The sequence below is a fragment of the Carassius gibelio genome, chromosome A8 (genome assembly GCF_023724105.1).
Source record: "Carassius gibelio isolate Cgi1373 ecotype wild population from Czech Republic chromosome A8, carGib1.2-hapl.c, whole genome shotgun sequence".
Lineage (NCBI taxonomy): Eukaryota > Metazoa > Chordata > Actinopteri > Cypriniformes > Cyprinidae > Carassius > Carassius gibelio.
The window spans coordinates 5816612-5831467 of record NC_068378.1 but is presented as its reverse complement, the minus strand read 5'-3'; the positions used below and the strand labels follow the sequence as shown (position 1 = coordinate 5831467).

At 36.9% G+C, this 14856-nt stretch overlaps 1 protein-coding gene across 1 annotated transcript; it reads right to left on the bottom strand.

The window, feature by feature from the left end:
• Positions 1-1287: 1287 nt before the first annotated feature.
• On the bottom strand, positions 1288-11786 carry LOC128018245 (mitoferrin-1-like). Its single transcript, XM_052603637.1, has 3 exons — positions 9595-11786; positions 8674-8730; positions 1288-6082 (listed from the first exon to the last, which is right to left on the bottom strand). The coding sequence occupies exons 1-3, from the start codon at positions 9815-9817 to the stop codon at positions 5535-5537; spliced, it is 828 nt and encodes a 275-aa protein (XP_052459597.1). The 5' UTR covers positions 9818-11786; the 3' UTR covers positions 1288-5534.
• Between the last annotated feature and the right edge of the window lie 3070 nt (positions 11787-14856).

Below are 14856 nucleotides of genomic sequence, written 5' to 3'. Positions count from 1 at the left end.
TCTCAGACAAGAGCAAACAAAAACACCACACAAGGGCCGAGCGGTGTGTGGGGAGTGTGTACGTGTCCTCAGACATGAGTCACAATCGGAGAACAGAGGACGTTGTTTTCCTTGCAGGAGTGATCAAGAACTGCTGCTGAAGAGTTTCTGTCCATCATGACCTCGTCAGGTGACTATAACAAACCACAAAGAGTTAATTGGCCAATGCCTTTGCGAATACACTTTTGCATGTTTATTTCTTATTCAAGTCTGTATGGCCTAAAGTATCTAAAGACACAAAAACCTAACTTTTACGCCACATTATAATGAAGTTAAATGTATATTTATCTCATTTATCTTATTTGATGACATTATAAGTAAACTTTATGGAAGCCTGTTAAAAGGTATAAGATACAAAGTCTGTGAAGAACAAGAAAAAGAGAGAAAAAAAGTCAATATTTTATCAAAGTTATTTAAGTTATTATTCTGAATACTGGACACAATTGACAAGCAAGATAAAAAAAAAATAGCTTGTTTCCCAAAAAAAAAAAAAAAAAAAAAAAAGGAATTCTAATTTTTTTCTCAAGTTGTAGTAAAATAACAATAACTAAATAAACTAAAAATGTATAAATAATAAAAAATATATATATACATTTACACAAAAAAAAATTGTATATAGATACTACTAAACAGAGCAATGTCTTCACTCTTATGTGAAACAGGTTTTATACTGCTATCCTCATTTGACCTTCATAAACAGGCATATACTCTGGACAACAGCGCCCTCTGCAGACAGAGAGGTCCATGGACACTTTTGACACGTTGCTTTGTTTTAAAAGTTTAGAGATAATATAAGTTGTGGGTATTCTCCAGTCCAGAGGTGGCGGTAATACAACAACAAGTTGTCAACCGCCAGTAAAAATAGAAGAAGAAGAAGAAGACTTTGTTTGCTCAATTTTCATTCACAATTGCTCTTTTTGCATTTATAAATCTTAAACATTCTGTTTAAACAATATTTATTGATTTACATTAGGTAGTATTTCAATATTTCAAAACAGATATTTTTGAGAACAAACAGCAGGTTCATATGGTTTTGATAGCTTGTCTTTTTTATTATAGAACTTTCATAAGATAATGTTCATTAAAAATATAAAAAGGTGAAAAAATAACATTTTGCATATTTAAATCTTTTCTGAATGTATCTTTTCTTGATTGTTTATTAACAGGCCATAAAGCGAGCCTCACAATCACTTATGCATTCATGACAAACATTCATACAAGGTCACAAACCAAACAAGACAAGTGTCATTTGATCTTTGTGCATTTTATTTCAGCTCCAGTGTTTCAAACTGTAGCAGCATTTCCACAAATCAGTTTTAGAGTCTACATTTTACATTTTCATTGCAGTACAGAACAAAAAAAAACAAAGAAAACAAAAAACCTTGTGTACACTAGATGGCACTATTTTTAACACCAAAATCCTCCCACTTCTTCTACAATGTGCGCATAGAGCGGCCAAGACATGGTTCATGGTTCAAGATGCATATTTAGGAGACTACAAATATCAGGATAAGGCTCAAAACATGGTACCTAGTGATGATCAGACAAGATCGACATACAAAGAACGAACGGAATGGTGTTAATAATACTGGACCCAAATAAGAAAACTGACATTTAAAATGGTTTCGAATGCAATGTGTATTTTAAAACAGCTGTTTTTGCAGAGCAATTACAGATTGGAAGCATTTTAAAAATGCTGGACCCTGAAGAAGCAAACCCATGGGGTTTCCACCCTACCACAGGAGCCAAAGGGTAACGGAAACTTGCCCTTGATCAGTCAGATAAAATAAAACTCTGCTTTGTGTTGTCCCTGGTGATAAATATCACCACATCCATCATCTCTGTTGTAATGACCCAACTACGCATCCTAAAAAATGAAAACCTAAAACGCATTGCTATACAAATCTCAATATGTCAAATGCTAACATCATCGTTCACTGATTTGACAGGTCAAATGAAGACATGTGTTAGTTTGTGATGTATAAAGTTATACTGCGGTGTTGCCAAGTCCACAGTTTTCCTGTGGATTTGGGCTACTTTAACACTGTTGCCGCGGGTTGTTTTTCATGTCTGTGGGTTAAAGTGACCCCAACAGGTGAGATTTAGCCCCTAAAATGTGAATTTTCCCAAGGGAACCCCACCAAAACCGTGTACTTTACCCCACCGGAATGAGATTTTTAGCTGAGATCTCCCTTGAAACACGATTGGGCTAGTTTTGGGGAGCAATTGGAAAGGTTTTGTTGTGGAAACCTGGCAACCCTGCGATACTGTAATAATAGTGAGAGATGTCGTCCATTTCTTTGGTTCTTAGATGCTAGTGGACAAACTAGTCTGGACACACACAGCAAATCAAGTAATAGACCAAAAAGCATTTAATCAGAAGGCAAACAAACAAAAACCACACTGGACCGGCATTAGGGACATCCTACGGAAACCCGTTTCTGCCACTCAGTAAACATTAAACAAGGTAATTGGTCATTTATGTCACAATTAAATGTTTTTCTCAATTGCGAGTTCATATCTTGCAATTCTGACTGTATAACACTCAAGTTACAAAGTCAGAATTGCGAGATATAAACGTGTAAGTCTGATTACTTATTTTTCTCAGAATTGCAAGTTATATCTCAAGATACAAACTCACAATTATGAGGGAAAAAAAGTCTAAATTGTGAAATAAAAAGTTGCAATTAACTTCATTAGTTTTTATTTAGTGGCGGGAACGGGCTTCCGTAACATCCAGCCCTTATGAGAGGAAATAAACAGAAAGCCGAGGACAAAAGTCCAAGGGAACAGGAAGTGAGAGGGGACACAAGAAAGGCACAGACCAATCAGAACACAGCTAAAGCTGAACCAGTCAGCTCAGAGTACATCCAGACACCCTCTCACACACCGTCCCATGAAACGACTGCAGAGATACAGTATGAACACTGTCAAACGGCTGACGAACGTCTGAAGAGGCAAACGAAACCCTGGCGCGGAGATACCTAGGGCTGCAGGATGCTTTCGGTGTGCGTTTCATCTGTTGGTCCACTAACAGGACGTCCTGCGCCCGATACATGTGTATCATCTCAATCAAGAGCTAAAAGTCTGATCAAATTAAAAGTCCCATAAAATAGAGTTCAAACGAAAGCGGTCAAAACGAACCACTCTTAAGAATACTATACACTATTTACAAATGCGTTCCTCTACTCGCTTGATGATGGTCCGTGATTCCAGTGCAAATTCCTCACTGACCTCAAGAGCATGTGCCATGTGTAATTTGATGGGAATGAAAACTAATTTCTGGTTGTAAAACTATAATACTGCCATATTGGGCCTCATTCAAGAAATCTGAGGAGAGAACGGTTTGGGTAAAGCCTTAGAAACTTTGGACTGAATGTAAGTTTCACGGTTTAGTTCACCCAAAAAAGGATGGATCTACTCACCCAAACCAAAAGGGATTAAAGATATTTTTAACATGCTCTCATAATTTATGTCTATACATTGATAGATATTAATTACTTTGATTCTTTATGAACTTTCTGATGCTTGAACATATTGGTTTTCACGGCTTTCAATGGATGGATGAAAAATATGAAAATATCTTAATTTGTGTTTTGTGGAAGAACAGTTTGGATTCACATAAAAGTCAGCAAATGACTCGAAAATTTACATTGTTCAGTTAACTATTGCCTTAAATTATGGAAGCATGTTTCTGCCACCGAATAAAAACTAAAACAAGGTAAGTATGAGTTCATATCTTGCAAAGAACATGCACCTCCAATTCGGAGTTGTTTTGTCGCAATTGCGATTTTATATCTACTGTATAATTCAGACTTTCTGTTTTACTCACAATTGCAAGTTACAATGTCAGAATTGCAATTGCGAGAAAAATATAAAGTCAGATTTGTGTGTTTATATCTCACAATTAAAAAAAAAACAAACATTTTATTTAGTGGTGAGAACGGGCTTCTATATTAAATAAAGCTTTAAATTACAGAATTCGTTCTCAGTTAGTCGAACCTGCATTTGCTTGTCAATCATTTGGACAACAAAACACTGTCGTCTCCCACAGCCTTGTTTTCATTCATGACACATTAACTATGCTTTCTACTCTGACTAAGGTCTATTTCTGGAAATCAAGGCCAGCTTTAATCTGAATGGGCGACACAAAGAACAAAAATCAGTCAGCTGCAGATTCACAAACAGCTCAGAAACAGAATAAATCTGCTCGCAGACTAAAACAGATTGTCACAGCTATGAAACCTTTTATCTGCCTCATTAAGGACTAAGGATTTCATTCTGGGTTTGGGATTTTAGTGCACGCTCAGGGTTTTAACAAACCCACTGCATAGATCACACCTCGTAATTATATCACAGGCTTGACTGGAAATATATATCATCATTGACAATTATGTCCTAAAACAATAAAAGAAATGTCATTACACACACACAAAAAAAACTCATTCATTTCAGCTTTCAACTTCCACTGCTAAAGTGAAAATAATTGAGCGCATTAACAGAGGAATACACACACTATAAATCACAAGTGCTTTAGTGAGATGCAATCAGGCAATTTCATTAAATTAGAATCCAGTTCCTTGGAAACCAAATTTAATAATAGATTAGACAATCGAAAAATATTTGGATAAATTGAATGCATGAAAACGGAGTAATCTAGTTTAAGAACTTCTGTCAGGGTTTATGAAACTGAATCGAAGGTGAAAAAAAAAAAAAAAAAAAAAGAGTCTGTTTGTTCATTGATTACTTCTACTCTGAATACTCTTAATTAGATGTGACCTACAACCTATTCCAGTACTTCATCAGTACATTTAATCAAATTAATTTTGTCATCTTCCCTGACTAAGATCAATAAGCATCAATATTTTCTTAAAAGACAAAACATAAAATAAAAAAGACAATACAACAAATTTAAAGTGGTTGCAAATTTAAATAGTAAATGTGGAGTTGGAAGCAGCTTTTATAGATGATTAGGCAATTATAATAATTAAAAAATAGCAATAATAATATAAATTTGTCTGATTATTGCGCAACAGGATTCAGGAATGTCTTAAATTATATATAAAAATAAAATAAAAAATAAAACACTAAAGTATTAAAAGCAAACTCCTCTGAACCCCTAAAATATTTAAAAGTTAAAATTTAAAAAAGTTCTTCCTCACAGGTTTGTGTCGTTGAGCAGATGGTGTGCGCGCGCGCATATATATATAAAAATAGATATACCATCATGCTCAATCATAAATATGTTATGTAAGTGAGAATAAAAAAAAAACATTTACACATCTTTACCTTTCGGTTTCCATCATGTTTTCAAGAACGTTCTGTAGTGTGCAGCTCCATACATCCTTGTAACAACATTAAACTCTTCCAATAAATTAATACATTAGCAACAAACACAGAAGCTGCTGGAGTGTCTACTGCATTAGAAATAAGCGTCTACATTCTTCCATTGTCCGTTGATCCTCACGCTCACTCTTTGGATGGGCTGAACGGACTCATGTAGGGCTGGCCTTCTGAGCTCCCCTCCCCAGTTCCTGGATGTGTTGTTCCTGCTGGGTCAGAGAGTATTTGAAGAACTCGTACACGGACCAGGCGATGGCCGTAGACGGCATCTGATAAATCACCCGTGCTCTTGCGCCTTTAAAGAAGGCCGGCACGCCTCCCAGCCGGTACACCGTCCTGAGCGCGTTGACCATGCCAGAGAGCGGTCCACTGACTCGTGCGGAGCTGAGCGCCACGTTCTCCTGCGTGTTTAGCAGCGTCTTGCACACGTCTAGCGGCGTGGTTACAGCAGCGGACACGGCTCCGGCCGCCGCGCCGGACAGGATGTGCGTTTCAGGTCGGTACTGGCGCTGGGGGTTAAAATGTTCCTGCATGAATTCGTAAGTGATGAAGTGGACGGCCTGGAAGGGGATGTTCATGGTCAGCTGAGTGCTGTAGCTGCGGTAGAAAGCGGCCAGTCCTTCCTTGCGACTGACCGTCAGGACGCAGTCATACAGGCTGCGGTACGGAGAGTTATACATCTGCATCCTCTGCTTCACCACTGAGCGAGAGAGAGAGAAAAAGAGTGATGGAGTGATCTGACCAATCATAACTGTGAATCTGCCAAACAAACCCGACAGGAGAGCAGATTTACATCAGTGGACTTGTCAATGTGCATTGACTAGGCTTGCCGCGATAGACGGTGCTGACGATGTTAAGTTACGTCACTTGCCCACCCTTGTTTTGATTATTTATAGTAATAAAAATAATTTAGTTCAGTTAAAGAACAGACACTGCAATTAAAAACTGAACACAAGCTCAATGCAGCGTGCCGAACAACAGTCGCATGTACAGATCAGATTTAATTTATCCAGTGAGGAGAGTGAGGTGAGACAGACAAGACCACGACGGATGATTTAGTTTCCAAACGAAGTACAAAAGCGCGTGTTTGGCAATATTTAGGATTTTGAAAAGCCTGTTGACTTTTGCCGTTTATCTGTGATTTTGGAAGTTTTTCTTAAAACATTAATTTCTTATTTAAATGGTTTCACATTGTTTGCTGATTTTTACTTTATCTAGCCTGTTAACTGGGTATACGTATACGGGACGCCTACGTTGACTATACTATATTACAATCAAATCTAATCTAATCTTGACAAACTATATATCGTTGGAAAGGTCTAAGACTCCCAAATATATATTATACCGATATTTTTTGTTAAAAATTATGTAGGAAAAGTAATAGATTAATTTATGACAAGAGTGCACCCTCAGAAATCTACATTACAAAAGGAGCTTTTACCTTTGTTTAAAAATAAGACTTCCTCGTTGCCTTTTTCTCTATCACATTTGAGAAATCATCAGAAGTTATATATCACTTGAAAACATAAAATCTCAAAATTCATCCTTCAAAACCCATTTTAAAATCAAACATTGCATTACCATGTAAATGGTACATCAAAATCATGTTACAAAATGTTTTCAGTCATGAATTATAAAAATTTAGGTTTGTATCATGCACATTCAAGTCTATCTTCAAAAACGTGAGTGACAGTTAACAGGTTAAAGTTATTTTTTTATTTTATATTAGGCATAGCCTGCCCTAGCACGGTGCATTTTTATTGGTTTTGCTAATAAAAGTTATAGGTTTTATGTATAGGCTAAAGAGAGTTAGACATTGTATTTTGCTGTTGCATTCAAGCAATTGACGCCGAAAGTAAAATGCACGCAAAACGAACACTTGCTTTACGCCAAATTGCCGCTATTTGAAAGTGATAGTAAAATGCACACGCAGCTTTTACACACTATTGAAAGCGAGAAAAAGAGGGAACACCTCCACAGTGATACCAGTATTTCTGGTGTAGTCACACGTCGATCAACCGGTGCAAAAAATTTCCTCACCGTCACAACCCTAGTACTGACACTTTTGCGCGGTTGCAACGAGGTACATTCTGATGTTCATTCATGTTTATTTCTTGCTATAATAAGTAAAGATGAAGATATAATCGGTTCAGGTGCAGCATGCACTGAAGCGCTACAGCGATCTGTCACGACACATTAAAGAGCCACAAAATCTTTTTTTTCTTTTAAATGAGAAAATCTAAAACCCGAGACTTAGTTTCATAACAAAAGTAACCTGCCCTGTCTTGTCTGTTAGCATGTTGTCAGTGTCCTCTACTCCACATTGTATTTTTTCACCGCGTGGAAAAAAATATGTGTGGTGTGAGAACGCCATGATTTGTTTGGGAGGGGGGCAGCAATTAGGTTTGCATCAAATCTGCTAGTATTAGACTGAAATCAGCCATTTAAGTAACGCATCTTTGTTAAAAACTTATTTCTTCTTTCACTAAGTCCACACAGCCATTTAGCCAAACTGTTGTGTGAAATTTAAACTAATATATAGAAACTGTCATTTAGTACAATAAACTGAGCTTTTCCATGCTCATTAAAATGCATATTAATATATTCTGTGGAAGGCGTATGACCAAGAAATGTAGATCCAATCAAAACGCTTGGTCCGAGTGTTTTAAAAAGCTTTCCTACCTGCCTGTCAACATGTATCTGCATAGCTCTGCGCACCATTCGTGCAAACAGAATGCATCATTAGTGCATTCACGCACGCTGTGCAGACAGAGCTAGAATGGCAGACTGGTAGAATGGCATTGTAGTACTTTTAAAGTTTTATCGCTGTTGTCTCTGGTATTCTGGTCTGTGATCATAAATGCATTCAGGGGGCTTGGCTTTGGACGGCCAACTACCGTATTTTCCACACTATAAAGCACACTTAAAAGCCTTTAATTTTCCAAAAAAACAACAAAAGGTTGACATTGCATAAAGCAAACCCAGTCAAACATTATCTTCTATTCTATTCGCCTTATAATCCGGTGCGCCCTATATATGAAAACCGTTCTAAAATAGGCCATTCATTGAAGGTGCGCCTTATAGTGCGGAAAATATGGTAAATAAGCTCATAAAAAGATTGAGAATCCTTGGATAAAATCTAAAATTAATGTTGATGAAATGTGGAATTTCTTGGGCATAGTCTGCAACCGTTATCTTGAAAGACCCCAAAACAAACCACTTTAAGTTAACCTATAACAGGAGTTAAAATATAAGATTCATTATTGACTGGTATTGGGAGTAGAAGAATACCTTCTGCTGGGTTCATGATGGCATCATGGAGGACAGTGGCAACACTTCCTGCAACACCTGAAGCAGAAAAGAGAAGAAAAAATATGGACATCACCATATCAGGTCACAACTTGTGGAAATAACAGAACAGAAACTCATAGTCATATGCTACTTTTGAAAATGTGCTAAACAACAGACACAGGGCCGCTCCCCTTTCCATTCCTTTTCCTCAAAATGATGGCACAATGGACACAAAACAACCCTGGACCTGACAAATTATAAACTCTTGATCTCTTGCTCTTCAGTTCAGAGTCAGAAATCTAGCAATGGCTATTCATTAAAGGGATAGTTCACCAAATATGCAAATTTGCTGTTAATTTACTCACCATTAGGCCATTAGGTGACATTTTTTCTTCAATAGGACAGTAGAGGGGATTTTTAGTAGAAATCAGTTCTTGGTGATTCATAAAATGAAAGTCCACAGTCACTTTCAGAGTCAAAAATGCATATCAAGGTAACACAAAATTAAAATGTGTGACTCCTTACTATAATATATTGAGTTCTTATGAAGCGAAACAATCATTCTGTGCAAGAAACTGAACATTATTTACAACATTATTACCTGTAATCCATATCTTTAGGAAAAAGGACTGGAGTGATGTCCAGTTAGTGAACAAATGAACCAGTACTTTTTAGCAAACAATTTAAACCAGGTCACCAAACCACAGATATAAATTTTGTGTTGCCTGATGTTTTTTTTTTTTTACTCTCAAGTGCCACTAATTGCATTGCACCACAGATAAAACTGGATAAAAATCTCCTTTAATGTTCTACTCAAGAAAAAGTCACCTTTCTTGGATGGCGGAGTGAATAAACAGCAAGTTTTTGCCATTTTGGGTGACCTATCCCTTTAAGACCACACAGAATAATCCCTTCTCCTACCGTTAGCAATGTGACTGTTGCCTCCATTCTGTATGACGTCACTAAGGCTGCGTTTGATCTGTTCGTAGCAGGCGAAATATAGTGCGTGTGCAGGACCGGCCCCCAGCACAGTGATATTGAGGCCCCTCAAGGGCCGAAGGAAGCCCTCTGTCCGCACGATCCTCTTCAGTGCACCGTACACACTGCGGTACTGAGCCTTTGGGTCTGGCTGTAAACTCTGCATACGTGTCTATGGACAGAGAGAGAGAAGCATACAAGCATATCAACCATAAAAAGAACAACCCTTGATATGTATATATTTTCAAACATAGTTTCAGAACTAGACCAAATCATGCAGATCAGTTATTGTTTCCTGTTTTTTGACATTGTGTGGCATACAAGGCAGTTGCACCTCGAAAACTAATCTCTGATGTCATAGCTTTCCATTCAATTCCACCAAATATATATTTGGTGAAAACAAAAAAACAAAAACAGAAGGGCAGCTAAATATGCCACAGATAAACTGAGCCAGTGTAGTTTCCCCAAACCTGAATGGGTTACACACTTCCCCCTGAGACAAAACAAATGTCCTTCATTAAAAAAGAGATTCTAAGGACTTAAACACACTTTTTATGTCCACAAACTAAGACAACTTTTTTTGTGTAGAGACTTTTTGCGTTCACAAAAAAACAAAAACAAAAAAAAAACAGAGGCTGTCAATCATGACGTCACATTCCCGTATTTATAGCATCAAATAACAAACTAAAACTAATCTTTTACTACATTAGTGTGATGAAAACTACATAAATTCTTTGTTAAAAAAAATATTCGATGGGTAAATTAATTCTTTAGTTGGTCTCATGTCCCATTAGATTTCATGGAGAGGGCGGGGTTTATGACTTAATACTGGGTCCAGCCACCTGGGGGCGATCAAAATGTTTTGGCTACTTTTTTCAGGACTTATGCTGCACACTTTGTTACCATCAGGCAACTGTTGAGAGGTGACAGTCATGACAGGAATGCGTAGATGTGTTGTACGTGTGTGTGTGTGTGTGTGTGTGTGTGTGTTAATAACTGCCTGTTAATCAATTTCAAAACATCCCATCCTAAATGCCATAGACAGTCTTGCACATTCACACCCTTCTGGTCGTGTGAGATTAGGACCTCTGCCCTGGCCCACCCATCAGCCACGAGGAGCGACTCACACAAGCCCACCCATTCACCACCGATTACTGGTAATACTCTCTAGTTACCGCCATCAGGCTCAACATTTCAAACAGCTGTGAACTTTCACCTGCCACTGAAACTGTAGTTTATTTAGCCAACATATTCACATATACTAGTCATCAAGATATTGTATTGTATATGGTTTTAATCATGTTTTTTAGTCACTGTTCTTTCAACTACAGAAAATATTTCTTATAAATTATTAAATGTTTAAATATTTAAAGATCCTCCATTTTACTTTAATTATACAGTGGGTATAGAAAATGAATCACTGCCCTTTAAAATAATTGAATGCTGTTATTTGAATGGTGAGCTGTATCGATTTTTTCTCCAGACATGTATCATTTGGTAATTAAAGTAATTAAAAGGAATGTTCATATTAAAACAGAAAACTTGTTTTTAGACTTTAATAATATTGCACAAAATCACTGTTTTAACTGTATTTTTCATCCATTAAAAGCAACCTTGCTAACTTTGTTCAAAATCTTAAAAAAAAAAAAAACTTATTCCAAACCTCTGACCAGTAGTAGTGTTGCTTTTGTCAATGAAAATTGACTAAATATTGTCATCAAGGAATCTTTATTACATGACAAAAACGAGACGCAATGTAAATGCTGGTCATGTGACGATGACTATTAATGTATAATGCAATATTGTTGACAAAAAAAAAACGAGACTAAATGTGGTTATCAAAATAAAAACTATGCTAAAATGTCTCTTCATTTTCATTGACCAAAACGAGACGAAACTAAATGTTATAACTAGGCCTGTCGCGATAGTCGATAAATCAATTAATCGCACGATAAAAAAAAAATGAGCTCGATAATTTTTTCGGCCGCGATCATTTCTTTTTTCAATTTTTATTTAAAAAATGAAACATGTCATGATGTGGGGTTAGTTTGGAGCGCAGCCTGTGGACAGCCCGTTGTAGAAAACAACCTCTCTGACGCGTCGTTTTCTCCTTCTTTCCAAAGCGCTTTATATAAACACTGGTTACTATTATACACAGCAAAGAAGTGACAGTGACGACATGAATGTGAGTATGTGTTGTACACGCATGTGTGTGTGATTGTAAATAATGGCCTGTTGGACTTGAATTGTGAGTGTATATCGGAACAGCGTGATATAAAAATTGTGAGGAAAAAAAGTTAAAATCTCACAATTCAAACTTTATAACTTGCAATTGCGAGTTTATATCAGGCAGTTCTGAGAAAGAGAAGTCAGAATTACAAAGTTGGAATCAAGAGAATTTAAAGTCTCAGTTAGAATTTAAAGTCTAAGTTATGTTCTGAGCTATTAGTTTCTTATGTAAAATATGTTTGGTTCCACTGATATTTGATTGTAAAAAATTTACTCTTTATTTGACTTAAACATTTGACATAAAAATAATTTTCATAACATACATTCATAATACATAACATAATATAAGATCTATAGAACTTTGGAGCCCTGGCATACCTCAATGTAAACATTAACCATTTCCACCTTCAGTTTGCAATACAAAAAGAGCACAAAGTGTGGGCTTAAGATGGTTAAATAAGTAACTCATTTGCATAGTTGTAATGTGTATGGAGTGTATGGAGAGGAAACGCACTGTCATTCATCCTGTTTCTCTATTCTGGTTCTTCTGCTATTGCGTGTATCTTGTGTTAAACTGTGAAAAGGAAGCACCATGTGCACCTTTCTCTTTTAATTGAATGGCAATTAGAGACAAGGACGAGGAGTGAGTGTGTGAGTAAAGGTCATGCATGGAAAAGCACGCCAAGTGTCCTGAAACACTCCTTAGTGGTGCTTCTATGAAGTGACGAACCTTGTACTGCTGGTAAATCCCCACTATTATCTCACACACTGGAAATTCCTGTTTCACTGACGGCCTGAATCACTACAGACACATGTGGTCCAGTAACTGAATTGCAACATCATGTTTGGGTAGATGTTTCAACAGTACATTTAGTTTAAAGCACACTTGTCTACTTTAAAATGCCCAAATGAAATTTAGGCAATCACTAATAAACATCACTAACAAATCTCAGTTTCCTTCGTTCCGGAAGACACCAGATAAACCAGACAAAAGCTTAGAGGAAGAAATTATAAGGGCCAAATGAAGAACATTATTTGGTGCAGTTGGTGTAATGAAATGTGTTTATGTGGTTTAAGATAAAAAATAATAAGAATAAATTCCACATTATTGCTCCTGTATGCCCCACCTTTCTGAATCACGTTGATTTTTACAAAGCTAATTGTTCTGAAAAGCGAGGTGTGCTCTGATTGGCCAGCTAGCCAGCGCAATGAGGCAAAAACCATAAAACCCATTTCAAATTAGGCTTTTGTTGCATCCAGTGGGGATATAAATACGGATTATAATTACTTGTATTGTCTTTTTACGCCTTGTTAAAATCATCAGTGGCAAATCCTTTAAATTTGAAAACATACTTAAAGACTGTGAATAAGAAGTGCTACCATTGAAGGTTCAGGAAACAGTCCTACATAAATGCGCTGCACACATCTGAATATTTGGGTTGAACTGTTCTGGAACAGTGTTGTAAATACAACTTAACCACTGATTTCTAGTTGTGTCTTCTTTTGGAAGACCAAACAAAGTAGTTTCACTTTCACAACGAAACACACAGGCTCTCCAACGAAATGACGGTGACGCCAACAATACTACAGCGAGAATAAAAGTACATTTTATTCTTTGCAACTTAACAGATCTAGACAAAGAGCTCGTAACACTCTTGAAAACTTGAAATCCCATCATATGACCCATTTAAATATAATCTCTTTTTGAATTTTTTTGACAAAATGATTTACCAACCCACTACGCAAATCACTGAAAGTCTGACACCTTTTCTTCTTTTAAGAGTGTTAGAGAGATAATGTAACCTACTTTTATAATTCGACATTAGTTCAACATCAATTTAATTCAAAGTTCTTTGCAATACATTTAACAAATGTGTTGAATTTCTTAGCAAAACAAAAACAAAACGGCACGATTCGACTCGCTCAGAGGAATCTTTTACCAGGAAGGAAAGATTTGTTTTAAAAATTTGTCAAGTTTTTAGAAATGCACTACTTGTATTTACTTTACTTGTAAATTATTATGCTTTTAAGGAAGAGCTTAAATTGAATTAGCCTTAAAATGCAGTAAATTCATCTGCAAACTGTGACATCAATAACAATTTTACAGGAACAAAAACATTATTTACTTAAATTAACCACGACTGACAAATTAACGCCTGAAGCAGGTTTATAGGCTGCTCTCGCTCTGGTTGATGTGTGCATGCTCTTCCGGGAGAAGTGTCCATTCAAGGAAACTCAGACCTTCATGACGTCATACAGGGATATAAAAACTTTCTGAAGCTTACAGGAACCCTGAAGGAGTGTCTTTGGCACAGAAATATAAGTCATACATCACATAAATCCAACACGTTTTCGGAGACTTTGGTCATGTTTAGCATGATAATCCACCTCTTCAGCAGTGTAAATAACCCAGAATGAATGAAATCGCATTAGACCTCCCCTTTAACCAAACATGTAGATCAAATTTTAAGAGATTAGCAGGTCCATTTTTAAAACAAACTGTCAATAATCTTAAATGACAAATTCTGAATATTTCCGCATGTCATGACAAATAATGACTTCATGCATCATCGTGAGAAAGATTCACACTTTGTCCTATTACTGTATCCCTCTTTGATCTCTCACCACATTTTATTTTCTGTGTCTGTCATCGCTAACACACACACACACCCCCATGAACGCACTACAGCCCAGTTCCTTCCAGGTAGGGTCCCGGGGCCTCTGGTTGGTTAGGCATGAGACGCGTCTCTGTGGCTATGTGCTCTCCAGACACGTAGTACGCGGCTGTCAAGCGCACAGCACTATGGCGACCAGCAAACGAGTTAAATCTGGCAGCCACTAAGGAAACAATGACAATAGCTTACGCAAGTCCCATGCAGAGCACAATTTGGCACAGTGACAGATCATTTTCACTCACAAGCACCCAAAAAGACAAAGTTAGGACACTTTTGTCCCACCACAAACTCTGAGAAATGA

What these genes read in the sequence shown, in the direction of transcription:
- LOC128018245 (XM_052603637.1), bottom strand. Translation starts at nt 9,817, where the DNA reads ATGCAGAGTTTACAGCCAGACCCAAAGGCTCAGTACCGCAGTGTGTAC. An exon ending in CAACAGTCACATTGCTAACG is followed by an intron (nt 8,731 to 9,594) that starts GTAGGAGAAGGG and finishes TTTCTGCTTCAG; the next exon opens with GTGTTGCAGGAAGTGTTGCC. An exon ending in CATCATGAACCCAGCAGAAG is followed by an intron (nt 6,083 to 8,673) that starts GTATTCTTCTAC and finishes TCTCTCGCTCAG; the next exon opens with TGGTGAAGCAGAGGATGCAG.